The sequence below is a fragment of the Apis florea genome, unplaced genomic scaffold (assembly GCF_048593485.1).
Source record: "Apis florea isolate Af1SG1 unplaced genomic scaffold, ASM4859348v1 contig_3803_pilon, whole genome shotgun sequence".
Lineage (NCBI taxonomy): Eukaryota > Metazoa > Arthropoda > Insecta > Hymenoptera > Apidae > Apis > Apis florea.
The window spans coordinates 964056-976819 of record NW_028256864.1 but is presented as its reverse complement, the minus strand read 5'-3'; the positions used below and the strand labels follow the sequence as shown (position 1 = coordinate 976819).

The following is a 12764-nucleotide window of genomic DNA, read 5'->3' as shown; positions in this document are numbered from 1 at the left end:
TAAACTTATTACTTATTTTTTTTATATATACATGTACATATACACACAAGATTATGTATGCATATGTAATTGTTAAAAGAAATGGCTTGTCTCTAATAACGATCGATTTACTTCGTGAATGTATTGCAATACAAAAAATATAACAGAAAAAAAAAAAAAATCAAAAAATGTAGTTAATTAAGCGCTGAAAAGATATGTTAACATTTTGAAGTTAATAACATTTGAAAATTTTAAAATAATAAATTTATAAAATCTTCAAAACATATAAAAAAAAAATACTAAATTATTTTTATGATCATGAAAATGAAAATAATTATCGTACAATTTATGAAAAAAATTTTCAAATTTTTCGAAAATTTCATAAAATCTAGAAGATTAATCAAGAATCATGCAATTTGTTTAAAAATCATTCTCATTTATGTTATAAATTATAATTTTCATTATTATATATTTCGATAAAGTATTTTTTTTCTTTTATTAATCATGAATAATTACCACCAATCTATCGAAAATTTTGTTCTTAACATCCTTGCTGTTTTCTCTTTACAGGAATAAAATAAAATTACGTTATCATTTTTCTTACTAAAAATAATCTATATAAGAATTGATACATAATAACAATAGAATTCAATGAACAATTCAATTGACAAAAATGAATATAACTTCATTTTGTGAAATATTAATTAAAAGACTTCTTTTATGTATGTATAATATAAATAACCAATACTTTCAAAAATTTCATATGAAAAACAAATTGAAATACATAATACAATTGTATTATAAATTTCACAAAACAAGTATTAAATTATAAATGCTAATGTACAATCACGAAGTTAATTGGCCTTACAAATTTTTTTCTTTAAAAATTCTTAACAATACAATAGCAATATATATAACTATATTAAAATTAACGCAAAATATAACAATAGATTAAGAACATTGTACTGTTTGATGATATTTTTTGGAGCTTTTTTCATGCTGTTACGTAAGTTATAATGTAAAAAAAGTCATAACGTACTTTGATTATATATATATGTGTATGTATGTACATATATAAATATATATATATATATACATACATATAAGTATACATATGTACATATATAGATACATACATACATACATATATATATATATATACATATATATATGTATGCATATATAAACAATAATATGGCGAACATATCGTGGTGAAAAATATGCTGGACACCAAAGGCTTTTGCGAAAAAGAATTACTTACTTCTTGATGTTTTAAACGCTTTCTGCAGTCATTATCATCGTCGTCATAATTACATCTCGTTTATGCATCACGTACAAACTTTACTAAAATAGTACAATCTAATCGAGAATATATTAGAAAAATTGAAAAATATACAAGTTATAAAACACATAAAACGCCATTCATCAGGTAGCGAGTGACTTACGAAGTCCAACTATGTTTTCCATTATGTTTCTGTCCAAGTATTTTTTTCGCCTAAGATTATACATCATATCATACTTATCTCTTTATGAAGATATGAATTTATATGATCTTCATTTCATTTTCGTATTTAAGATTTTTCCTTTTGTTTTTCTTTTTTTTGTGTTTTGATTTATAAAGCGAATAAACTTTACACTTTGCTACATTTAAATTACGCAGCATCACGGTTTCTGTACAAATTATTCGTCTATTTTATAATCTTATTATTGTATCGCACACATTCTTTGGTATCCAACAGGCTTTCCCACGCTGATTTCGAGTTTGAACAATAATCGTAGTATGGGCAGTGAATGAACAAGCAAGTACCAATATTAAATGGGCAGACTCTCCCATTGAGGCGCCCATTCTGGAAGTCGTCAATCCACATTCGATGGTGGAGCAGCGTATCTACTTCGTGAATCAGAATCTCCATCACAAATATACTTTCCTGAAAATGTTAATTATATTAACATAAATATATTATTATTTTCTTATAAAAAGACAAAAGAAAGAAAGAAAGAAAGAAAACAAAAACTAAAAATAGATAAGACTATAAATAGATAAAAACACTTACCAGATACGAATCTACGTTTTACTAAACTTAATCTATATCCCGGGCCTAAAAGTTCAAACTCAACTCCAGATAATGTGGTCCCTTCGCAATTAAACTGTGTAAATATAGTTCCTTGATTTCCTGGCCCATGTCCTAATTCCACTCGTGCTTTCAAAGAACCTACGCCATTACCTTCGCTATGCTGTGATAATTCTGTGAACTTCCACAATATCCGATTTGTTTCTGATAACCATTGTGCCTGAGGTTTACTGTTTAATGATTTAAAACCTCCATCTATAGGTGCAGCCACATGGAGATTTAATAATGGACTTGGAGAAGCCATAGCGCGACTATTATATTTATAATCAATCTAAGGCAAGCATGAGTTATTCATTTAATAAAATTAAATTAAAATTATAATATATATACATTACATGTATATTTATATACTATACATTTATGTGTCTAATAAAATTATATAATATATCAAGATGAAATACCTTAAGGTCTGTATGAGTCGTTTCACATTTCCAATAGGCAACTAACTGGAAAGGACACGAACCTGCGCCTTCCTTGCATTTGATTTGATACTTGAGTATATCAACATTAAAATATGAAGCTGAAGGATTTTGTTCAGCCTGTTTGCGTAACAATGTAGTTAAGGCACTCATGTTGAATTCAAAAATTGTACTGTCAACAGTTGTCTGTGTGGCATCCCTGTATTAATATTTAAATATCTTCGAATGACTTGAATAGTAATAATAATGAACTAATTCTAATAACTTACATGCTAACGAGTTGATTATTAGGGAACAATTTTTCCAATCTATTACTGTTTCGCACGCGAAACGTTAGTTTTGCAGGATTAGGATTATTCGCCAACACAGTGACAATACCGGCAGGAAATGATAACATCATATCTCCACTGAGTTTCACCTGACATCGTGTTTCATCAGTACCTCTAAAGTAAGAGTGTACTATTTCATGGAAGGCGACTGCTAAAGGAATAGTATCTGCAAGTCCTATTGTGAGTGGCGATGGACCTCTGGAAGAGCCAACTCCAACACCGGCTGTACGAAACTCTAAACTAGCTACGCTATCAGCTCTGGATATAGTCGCTGGTGAATTTCTACCTCTTGGTGAAGGACCTTCTCCTCTTCGGGATGGCGGTCTGGGAATGATAATAGATCCTGTCGGAGTAGAAGAAGCCGATTGTTTTGGAGGTAAAGCCGGAGTAATGTCTCCTACTTCCGAAAATAAATCTCCATCTATAGAGAAGAAAATAAAATCTTATAAATTCCTAAATTTTTTTATATAATTTAAATTAAAATATATTCAAATAGCAATAATTTTTTTCATAAAACATAGAAAACATTCCGAAGCTGAAAACGGCAATTTCGCAAACTCACCAGGGAATCGTGGATGAGGATGCGTAGGTGGTGCAGATTGTGGCGGCTGTAGTTGAGGCGTCGGTGACAAAGACAGCGGCGGAGGACTTTGCAATGGCGCGTATGGATGACTACCAGTCGGCGTTGAGGCGCTCGATGGTGTACTGCTAGGATTGAACAAGTTTAGGCCAAGTAAATCCGAGCTTGGCTTACCTCCTAATTGCTGTGACACTGACTGAGACCTTTTCATATGATGATCTGAGTCGGTATTTGAGCCTCTGCGTCCCTATTATATAAATAATATTATTGCAAAACAAATCTTAAAAAAAAAAATTGAAAAAATGAAAAAAAACATACCGTTGGTGCAGGCGATAAAGATAAATTTTCCACCGTTGCTCTAAGCTCGTCTACACTTGCGCTCATAGGTGCTCCGCCATTGCTAAGTGGTTTTATTTCTACTCGAATTTTTCGTTCTCTGTCATCCTCGGAATCGGTATCTGAACTGGAATAAAATCCTTTCTCATTCTCCCATGGTTCTGCTTTTGGTCTAATACAGAAACCATCTTCATCTACCTCCGGTGTTGGTGTTTCAGATTTCCTACTGTCATCCTTATCCTCCCTATTATATAGAATTAAAATAATTCAGTGATATATACCTCTAAAAGTTCCAGCAGGCCCAGTGCATCACGTATGCATAATATTTCTTTTCTCTCTCTTTTTATGTGTCGACAAATAAATTATTAAAAATTATACATTATTTTTTTTTTTATTTTATAACATCATTGTGCTCTAAATATATTAACATGTCAACAGAAATTTGAAAAAGAAAATCAAAAAAGAAAAAAATGTAGACTAATTCTATGATCAAACTTCTGCTGCATAAAAAATTGATTTGTTTATTAGTCATTTTCTCGTTTGTTCCAACGATAAATTTTTAGCTCGATCATGGAATCAATCTTTGGTGCACTAGATCTGCTGAATGCGCATATACTGACAGATCAGACTTTTCTTCTTTGTTGCTGCTCGTTTCCACAATATCCTTCTTCTTTTTTGCCTTCTTTTCTTTTCTCTTTTCTCTTCTGCTGCGAAGAAACCCTGTTGGTCGTGGACATACAATATATAGAAAACAAAGCATTTTTTCGTAGTAAATTTAAATATTCAATTTCAAAGGTACTTATATAATTACATGTGATATGATATGATCTATAATTAATTTCTAATTCACTATGCTAATACTGAAAATGGATAAAAATTATTCTATGTTATATCACATATAAAAATTATGGAAAATTTTTTCTTTCGATAAATAAAAAATAAATAAATGAATAAATAAATATTTTCTTAATTATTACTAAATATTATATTTACATAAAATGAATTTAATTATATACGAGAAGAATTTTTATCAAATAATCTTCTTATTGATTATTTTAATTAAAATGATATTGTTCTGATTAACAAAGAATAAAAGAAAGTAACTATAAACTAAAACTAAGAAGCAGAAAGATACTACATTTGCGATGTCAAAAAAGTTATATATCTTCGATCAAGAAATTAATATAAAATCTGCAATTAAACAACTGATAGAAATCAATTTACTTTCCAAGTGTTTAAGGCATAGCGCAACGTGATTAAATATTTATGGATCAAACAAAATAAAAATCACCAAGTCAAATCAATAAATAGCAGATGCACTGTTTATGAGCTTTCTTTTTATGATATTGTTTTCATTTGCTGATATAAATTTCTGTATCAATTATAACTATTTATTATTTTTTTTACAAACGAATATTCAATCATTTATGATTTATTGCAGATTAAATGCATTTACTTTTTAATTTTAATTTTTTTTTAATCTTCTAATTTTTATTTTTTATAAAAATATTTTTGAAAAATATGAACAGAAAAACATATCAGCATATTCTAAAATTAATAATAAAATTTTAATGCCTGCGTAAATAAGAAAAAAACGATAGACAAGGGATACAGAAGATAGCAAAAAAGTATAGCACATTACATCAGCAGAGGCATAAGAAAACCCATAATACCATCACCGTCATATCCTATAGATCTGCAGAAATCCAATCTCTTATTTTAAATTGTTTTTCTAACAATTATATACATACATATATATATATATCATATATATATCATACGATATTACTGTTAGGATATGATTTCTTAGAATAAAGTTGCGCAATTTTTTTCGTAAGTGCATCTCTTATGTACTTTTCTAACAATAAGTATTAATACATGTTCTGCAAGCAAGACTATTAATTATCGACATGCAGAATTATGAATAATAAGAACATAAAAATAAAATTTAATAATTTGATATAATAATTTTAAATCTTTTAAAAATTAATATTATTAAATTTAGCATTACAAACATTTATTAAATTAAGGAAAAATAAAAAAATATATAAAAAAGGAAAAACGTATTGTAATACACAAAAGTAGTTAAATAGTTAAAATAAATAGATTTAATAATAATACATATATACTAATAAATAAAAAAGAATTGCTTGCAGAATCACATTACGCTATATCATGAAAGATATCTGCACTTGGAAAATAAATACTAATTACAAGTGAGCCATGCAGTAACAGACTCATAAGAATGGCTCACCTGAGGCCCCGTCAGTAGCCAACCCCACATTTGTATTTCAACTTTATCCAAATCCAACTCCCTTTATTTAATTAATTCTATGAGAATATATGTTTATTATAAAACAAAGAAAGTTTCAAAAATTAATTTATGATTAATCACTATATTACATATTTGTATTTGTTCGAAGATTAAAATCGAAATATTATTCATAGTTTTTACAAAAGAAAACAAAAAATCAGTCTACTAATGTATATATATATATATATATAACAATACAAAAAACGCTACTATTGTATAAATTATATTATACGTAGCTTAAATTTTAGAAACTTTCCAAAATGCAATTCTTCTTAATTTTTAAATTAAATCAATAATGTTTTTTTTTGTATAGAATAGACATAACAAATCGCAAATATATGTAAAAATTTAAGAATGAGTTGTGTTGATAAAAGAATCCCTTGATAAATTTACATAAAAGATTGTTAGAAAAACAATTTATGTAAGTAACATTTTATAGAAAAATATGTTAAATTATTTAGTTAGATTATAAATTCTAAAACTAGAGCCTATTGTCTAAGCAAGCTTATCCCAGTATCAAACAAAAACGAAAAAATATTTTTTCCTTCTAATATAGAATGTGTCTATAAATATAAATCTTTTTAAAACTAATTGAAAAATATTTTAAATGTGCTTCCAAAGCCAATATTAAATAAGTATTTTCCTAATTATCTGTGAATTAACTATAATTAATCAGTCATTTTATGATATGATTCTATACAAATAATATTAATTTAATGTGCTTAAACAATGTTAGTATACGTACATTGCTGATCTAAAAGAGTGCAGAGTGGAGGAACCATAATACGCGTTACCACTGTAAGTCACCAGAGATTTTATTTAACCATATATCCTGTATGACCACAAAAAATATTATATGGAAAGAACTGTAGTATCAAAGCTATTAGCAAATACCATTAGATAAAGAGCAATCAATAAAGCAAGATAAAGATAAAGGTGTGTGAAAGGAGTAACTTCTTAAAGGTGGTCATTTAAAATTACACATAAATGTTTTTTTTAATTTTTTTTAATTTGAATAGAAGGATCATTATTATTTGATTGTATTAGATATATTAATATATATTATTTAATTAGATAAAGGAAATCAATATATTTTCATCATAATTAATATTTAGATAGAGTTAGAATTATAAAAAAATTGATCAAAAATTTTCAAAATTAGATATTTATAATGTTTGTAAAAAGACCACCAATTAGATACTATTACTAGTAATATATACTTTAATATGATTTCATTGAAAATTAACAGAAATGTATTAATTTTAATAAATATCAAAATTTTTTGTATAGTTTTTATAAATTTTTATATAATTTTTTTTATATAGTATTTTAAAAACTATTATAGAAAGCTTTTACTAATTAATTTTACTAATGATATACCCCCACCTTAAACATTGCAAACTAACTACTAAAGAAAAGCAACATTTTCAAATAAATTTTTTGTTTGTAGGTATGTGTATATGATAGTACCATATAACCAATCTAATAATTACTTTGAAATATGTGTAATGGATATGGTAAGGGTACAGGTAATGACAATGTAAGCAGTTACATTTAGATCCTCTGAGAGGGTTCCTGGAGATGCTGGGAGGTGGAACAGCAGGAGGCAGGTTGTTCCCCTGAGGAGTTGCAGGTGCCGAACCAGACCCTGCTTGCTTCTGTTTGTCTGAAACAACACTCATTGCTTATATCTTTCAATTATCTGTGACTCCAATGGCCCTTTTTTCTTCATCTTGCTATTTTCATACTTATATCTATTAAAATTTGTTTATAGTTTTGCACTTTCAGTGGCATAAATAGCACTCCAGAGGGATATTAATCATAAATATAACATTTTATCATTACATGTAAAGTTTAATAATTATATAATGAAAATTATTAATAAATAAAATGGAAATAAATGTTTATTACATTTTTTTCATAAATTTAATATTTATAATATAAAAAAAAAGAAAGAAAAAAAAAATATTTTTAAACCCCCTGGAATACACAATAACTTTTAATGTCATCCTCCACCTATTGTTAGATTATAACGCACAAGCATTGTAACACAACCACAAAAGCATAAGTCAATAAAATTGTTTCGCATATGCCTAAATCAACAAAATTTGTGATTAAGTGCTAAAAAATAAATTGAATAAGTGTATGTATATGAATAAAACGATATTGATGAAATAAATAAAACTGTTCAACACATCTACCAAGACATAATGAATTAAAAAATTAAATTTTAAATTTTAAAATAGCTTTAACAATCTTTAACAATTTTATTAATTTCATATTTTTTATATTTGATTTTATTAATATTTAATCAATATTTTTTATATTCAATTTTAATCAATTTACACTAAAAATATGTAATATTAGTAAAAATTACATTATATCAAGGTAGATAAAAACTATTGCAATTAAAAAAGAATAAGATCTTGTAAGTTCTATTCAACATTAAAAACCTACCCTGGGAGTTGGACATGAACAGGTTGAGTAGCGAGGTAGTACGGCGGGAAGCCTTGGTGGCTTGTACATGTGAGAGTTCTCTATCCCTTTCATTCAGTCTTTCATTTTCTTTTTCTTGTACCGTCCCCTTTTCCTCATCCACCTGATAACCCTCCCCTTTTAATACCCGATCGTTTTTTGAACTGTGAGTGTTACCCGCAACGCCTGTTTCTCCATTTGCTCCTTTTGATGTTTCCTTAGATGTTTCAATATTGCTTTCCAATTGAGAATGACTGGTCATTTCTCCTAAACTTGTCATGATCTCTTCATATTCAAATGTACCTAATTTATAAAAAAATTATATAATATAAAATATTAAATACTTATATTATAATATAAAAATTTTTACCTGGTTTTTCAAAACCTGTGGATTTACTTTGTACAAATTGTTCTAGAAGTTTGTCCACTGTCATGTCCAAACATTGTCGTTTAAAATCTATATGAACTTGACCAACTTGTTCATGATTTGATTGTAAAACATCTGCATAGATATTTAAAAATTCCTTCATATGTTTTAAGTGTGTCTCTTCAACATCTTGGAATCGCTTAATAAGAAACAAATAAATTCATTAATATTATGATAATTTTTTCAAAAAATATCATATAAAATTGTTAACAAGATAAATACCCTGCATGCTTGAGTCATTTTGGTTTGAAAATCATTCCGTATAATCATATATTTATCAACCAAAGTTTTATAATCATCCTGGGCTTTCTTAAACTTAATTTCTGCTTTTTCTAATTCTTTTTGACTGGCATTGTCTTTCTTTAATTTTTCCAATTCCAAACTCTTTTGTGTACGCATATCTTTTGCTTTATGTAAAGTTACAGTGATACTCTGTATATTCTGTACAATTTCCAAGGTAGATGATTCTTCTTCTTTTACCTACATATTTTTTGTTTTATATTTCTTAATATTATTATTCTTACTTTTTTTTCAAATATAATCAAGTATAGAAATCAATTACAAAGTAACATGTTAATTAATTAAGTGAAATAATTACTTATCAGTCTGATTTGGTAAATATTATCTTATATTTTTGCATATACTACTGTCTGAGAGAACTTAATGACCTGACTATGGGCGGATACTGATAAGTTATAATATATGTATGTATATACAAAATGATTCATACTATAATATGATAAACAGTTGCAAAAAAAATGCAACATATAAAAAATATATTTATATTGTTGGGATACAAAAAAGTTTTATTAAAATAAATGAGATTTTATTTTTAAAATTTTCTATATACCAATATATTTTATATTAATTTATTAAATATATTTAAAAACATGCTCTATACAATTATTTTAATTTTGGCTTATTTCTAAGTACAAAAACATATGAAAGTATGAAGAAAAATTACATACAGCCTTATGTTTCTTATGCAGTTCATCTGTATATTTTGATACATCTTTTATTAGTTCAGTGACCCTTTGGGCCATTTGCAAATGTAAGCCAGCAAGTTTTTCTGCTGCGCCTCTTAAGGCAGCCCAAACAGGTGCAAATGTTCCTTGTATACTACTGCTACTGCCAGCTTGTTTTGCAAGTTTACTTAGAACCTTATAATTATTTTCTTCTATGGTTGATCGTTCTTTTAGAAACTCGGCCAACTCCTTACTTGCAATTGCACCATGCTTCATGTTATGATATAACACGTCAAATCCATTATTCTTTTCGCCCTTAAATTATACAAAAAATCTTTTTTGTCTAAATTCTTTTTATTTTTTTTATAATATATTCACAATATTATTATACATATATATATTTTATATATATTTATTTTCTATATTCTATTGTTTTGTATATATTATATTAAAATTATAATATTAAGAATTAAGTATTATTTGTTGATGATTTAAGATTTTATCTAAGATTTTTGTATTAAGGAATATAAAATTTTGATTATAATTAAAAATATATCTAAAAAAGATACTAAAGTTATATTTAAAACCACTTAGGCATTTAACACTTGAACCCTGATCACTATAAACTCACATAGAGTAAGACTCTTGAGTAACATCGACACAATAAGCTGTGATTATATATTATTACTCTTATCATCCTATTGTATATATTGTCACTTATAACATGGATTAATTTTTTGTGAATTTTATTGGTAATATTTTATTAGAACAATAATATTTTTTAGTTAAATTGAAAAATTTTCTTGAAATAAAATATATTCTTATATTGTTTTTAATTATTTTAATATAAGATTTTAATAAAAAAAGATAAAACAAAGAAAACAAAATTGATAAAAATTTTTTATTTTATAAATTCTTCAATGCTATAATAAAATATTCTATTTATTCAATATAAACTTAATTATATATTGTTCAAATTATTAAAATAAATTATATCCTGCATATAATAATCTTTAACAGACAAAATTTTAAAGGAAATGAAAAGAAATGCTACTATCATATCTTATCTATACCATAAAAAAGTCGGACATCAGGAAGACAATGTCACATTTTTCAAAAAAATTTATGAATGGAACTGAAATCTTTAAAATTATATTAGTAGATTTAAATCTTTCTATGTGGTAAATTTTTTAAATTATAAAAAAAATTTGAAAATTTCAGTAACTTGTTTACAAATAAAATTTCTCATTTAAGGAACATCAATATCTTAATTATATTTTAAAAAAATTATAAAAAATGTAAAAAATATAAATTGAAATACATAAAATAATAAAATAGAGAAACATAAATCAAATAAAATTAATAATATAATTAAAGATAAAATTTTAAATTAAAATATATTGAAACGAAGCTAAAATTTTCGATTCTTTTCGTTTTTATAAACATGTATAAAAAACGCAGTATATATATATATATATATATACATATAAAACATATATATATATATATATATATATATATATATATATAAAATATACCATTAAATACATATTTTTTTATATTTGATATTTTTACGTGAATCACAAAAATAATACGAAAATGAAATGACAAAAAGATGAAATGTATAATCTTATATTCATGAAACAGAATAAAGACAAGCGTGCTGTGTAAAAGAAAAAAATGAGAAGATCAAGGATGGTTACGGATAAGATGTAAAATAGATAGAAAAAATTTCATTATGTAAAATGTAATAGTATTCAATTAAAAACAAAAAAATGTTACATTAAATAATATAGAGATGAATACAAGAAAAATTCGTTAAGTTCAAATGCAAGATAAAATGAAAAGGAAAAGAAAAAACGTTACCTAACCTAAACTTAACGAGGATGACATTCTGGGATAACAAGTAAAAAGACACTCACCCAAAAGTAGTCGGCGAAATCCACAGTCATGTTGGAACCGCGATCAGACCATCATAATTTATCTTTTGATGTATCAGGCCAAACTGCACCGTTAATAACGAATCATTGACACACACATGCACACACAAAGGACTACACGATATAATATCCCAACCGTACAACAGATACGACGAGACGTAACTCAATTTACGACAAACTAACGTAATGTTTCGTGCTCGGACGTTTCGAGCAGAACGAGCGCGCTCGACCGCGGAGACATGGGTCAACTTATTTCAACTATCTTCGTTGCACGTATCTTTTCTTCTTTCCATAAATAGCGTATATCGCCATCTTACTAAACACATCTAAAGATATTAATACTCAAAGTTGTCGGTAAAAGAACATTCTTTTTTTTGGTTTTACCATTGTACATTATTATTAAAAAATTATAAAATAATTTATAATAAAATATTTATAATTATCAAAATTTCATATACTTTATTTTTTTTATTACAAATAAATATTACATTTTTAATTTTATATATATTATAAAAAAAAAATTATCATGTTATAAACATTTAAAAAAATACTGAAATGATTTCTAAAATAAAAAACAAGATAAAAGACACGTTTTTCAAATCATTATTGATGAATTTAAAATTATTTTACTTATGATAACAATATTTAACGAATATCATAAAATAAATAATTTCTTTATTATTATTTGAAGTATATATAATTGTATTATATATATATTTGCATTTTTTAGTTAAATGATTTAATATTTTTATATAACAATGCTAAATTAAGTATTCAGAATCAAATTTTTTTTTAATATTTAATAAAAATCTTTTATGTTTTTTCTTGAATTTAATTCTTTCTAAATCGTAAACATAAATATTTGAGT

The 12764-nt window shown here is 25.8% G+C and overlaps 1 protein-coding gene across 15 annotated transcripts; it reads right to left on the bottom strand.

The window, feature by feature from the left end:
• Nucleotides 1–456: 456 nt before the first annotated feature.
• On the bottom strand, nucleotides 457–12207 carry LOC100864031 (F-BAR domain only protein 2). Of its 15 annotated transcripts, XM_086916899.1 has the most exons (15): nucleotides 11879–12207; nucleotides 9960–10271; nucleotides 9214–9471; nucleotides 8935–9130; nucleotides 8547–8867; nucleotides 7642–7773; nucleotides 6835–6885; nucleotides 4396–4495; nucleotides 3758–4019; nucleotides 3637–3686; nucleotides 3422–3564; nucleotides 2800–3280; nucleotides 2513–2729; nucleotides 2034–2382; nucleotides 457–1907 (listed from the first exon to the last, which is right to left on the bottom strand). In XM_086916899.1, exons 1-15 carry the CDS (start codon nucleotides 11906–11908, stop codon nucleotides 1837–1839), a joined length of 2973 nt encoding a protein of 990 aa, XP_086773025.1. In that variant the 5' UTR covers nucleotides 11909–12207; the 3' UTR covers nucleotides 457–1836. The 15 variants fall into 15 exon arrangements, with proteins under 15 accessions (XP_086773025.1, XP_086773019.1, XP_086773020.1 ...); XM_086916893.1 differs by having other exon boundaries at nucleotides 3422–3686; XM_086916894.1 differs by having other exon boundaries at nucleotides 3422–3686; nucleotides 4405–4495.
• Between the last annotated feature and the right edge of the window lie 557 nt (nucleotides 12208–12764).

Bases quoted from the DNA above. Each gene is read 5' to 3' on its own strand.
- LOC100864031 (XM_086916893.1), bottom strand. From the start codon at position 11,908: ATGACTGTGGATTTCGCCGACTACTTTTGG. The intron at 4,020-4,395 runs GTCAGTATATGC...TCTATATAATAG, and splicing joins AAAGAAGAAAAGTCTGATCT to GGAGGATAAGGATGACAGTA. The intron at 1,908-2,033 runs GTAAGTGTTTTT...TAACATTTTCAG, and splicing joins AAAACGTAGATTCGTATCTG to GAAAGTATATTTGTGATGGA.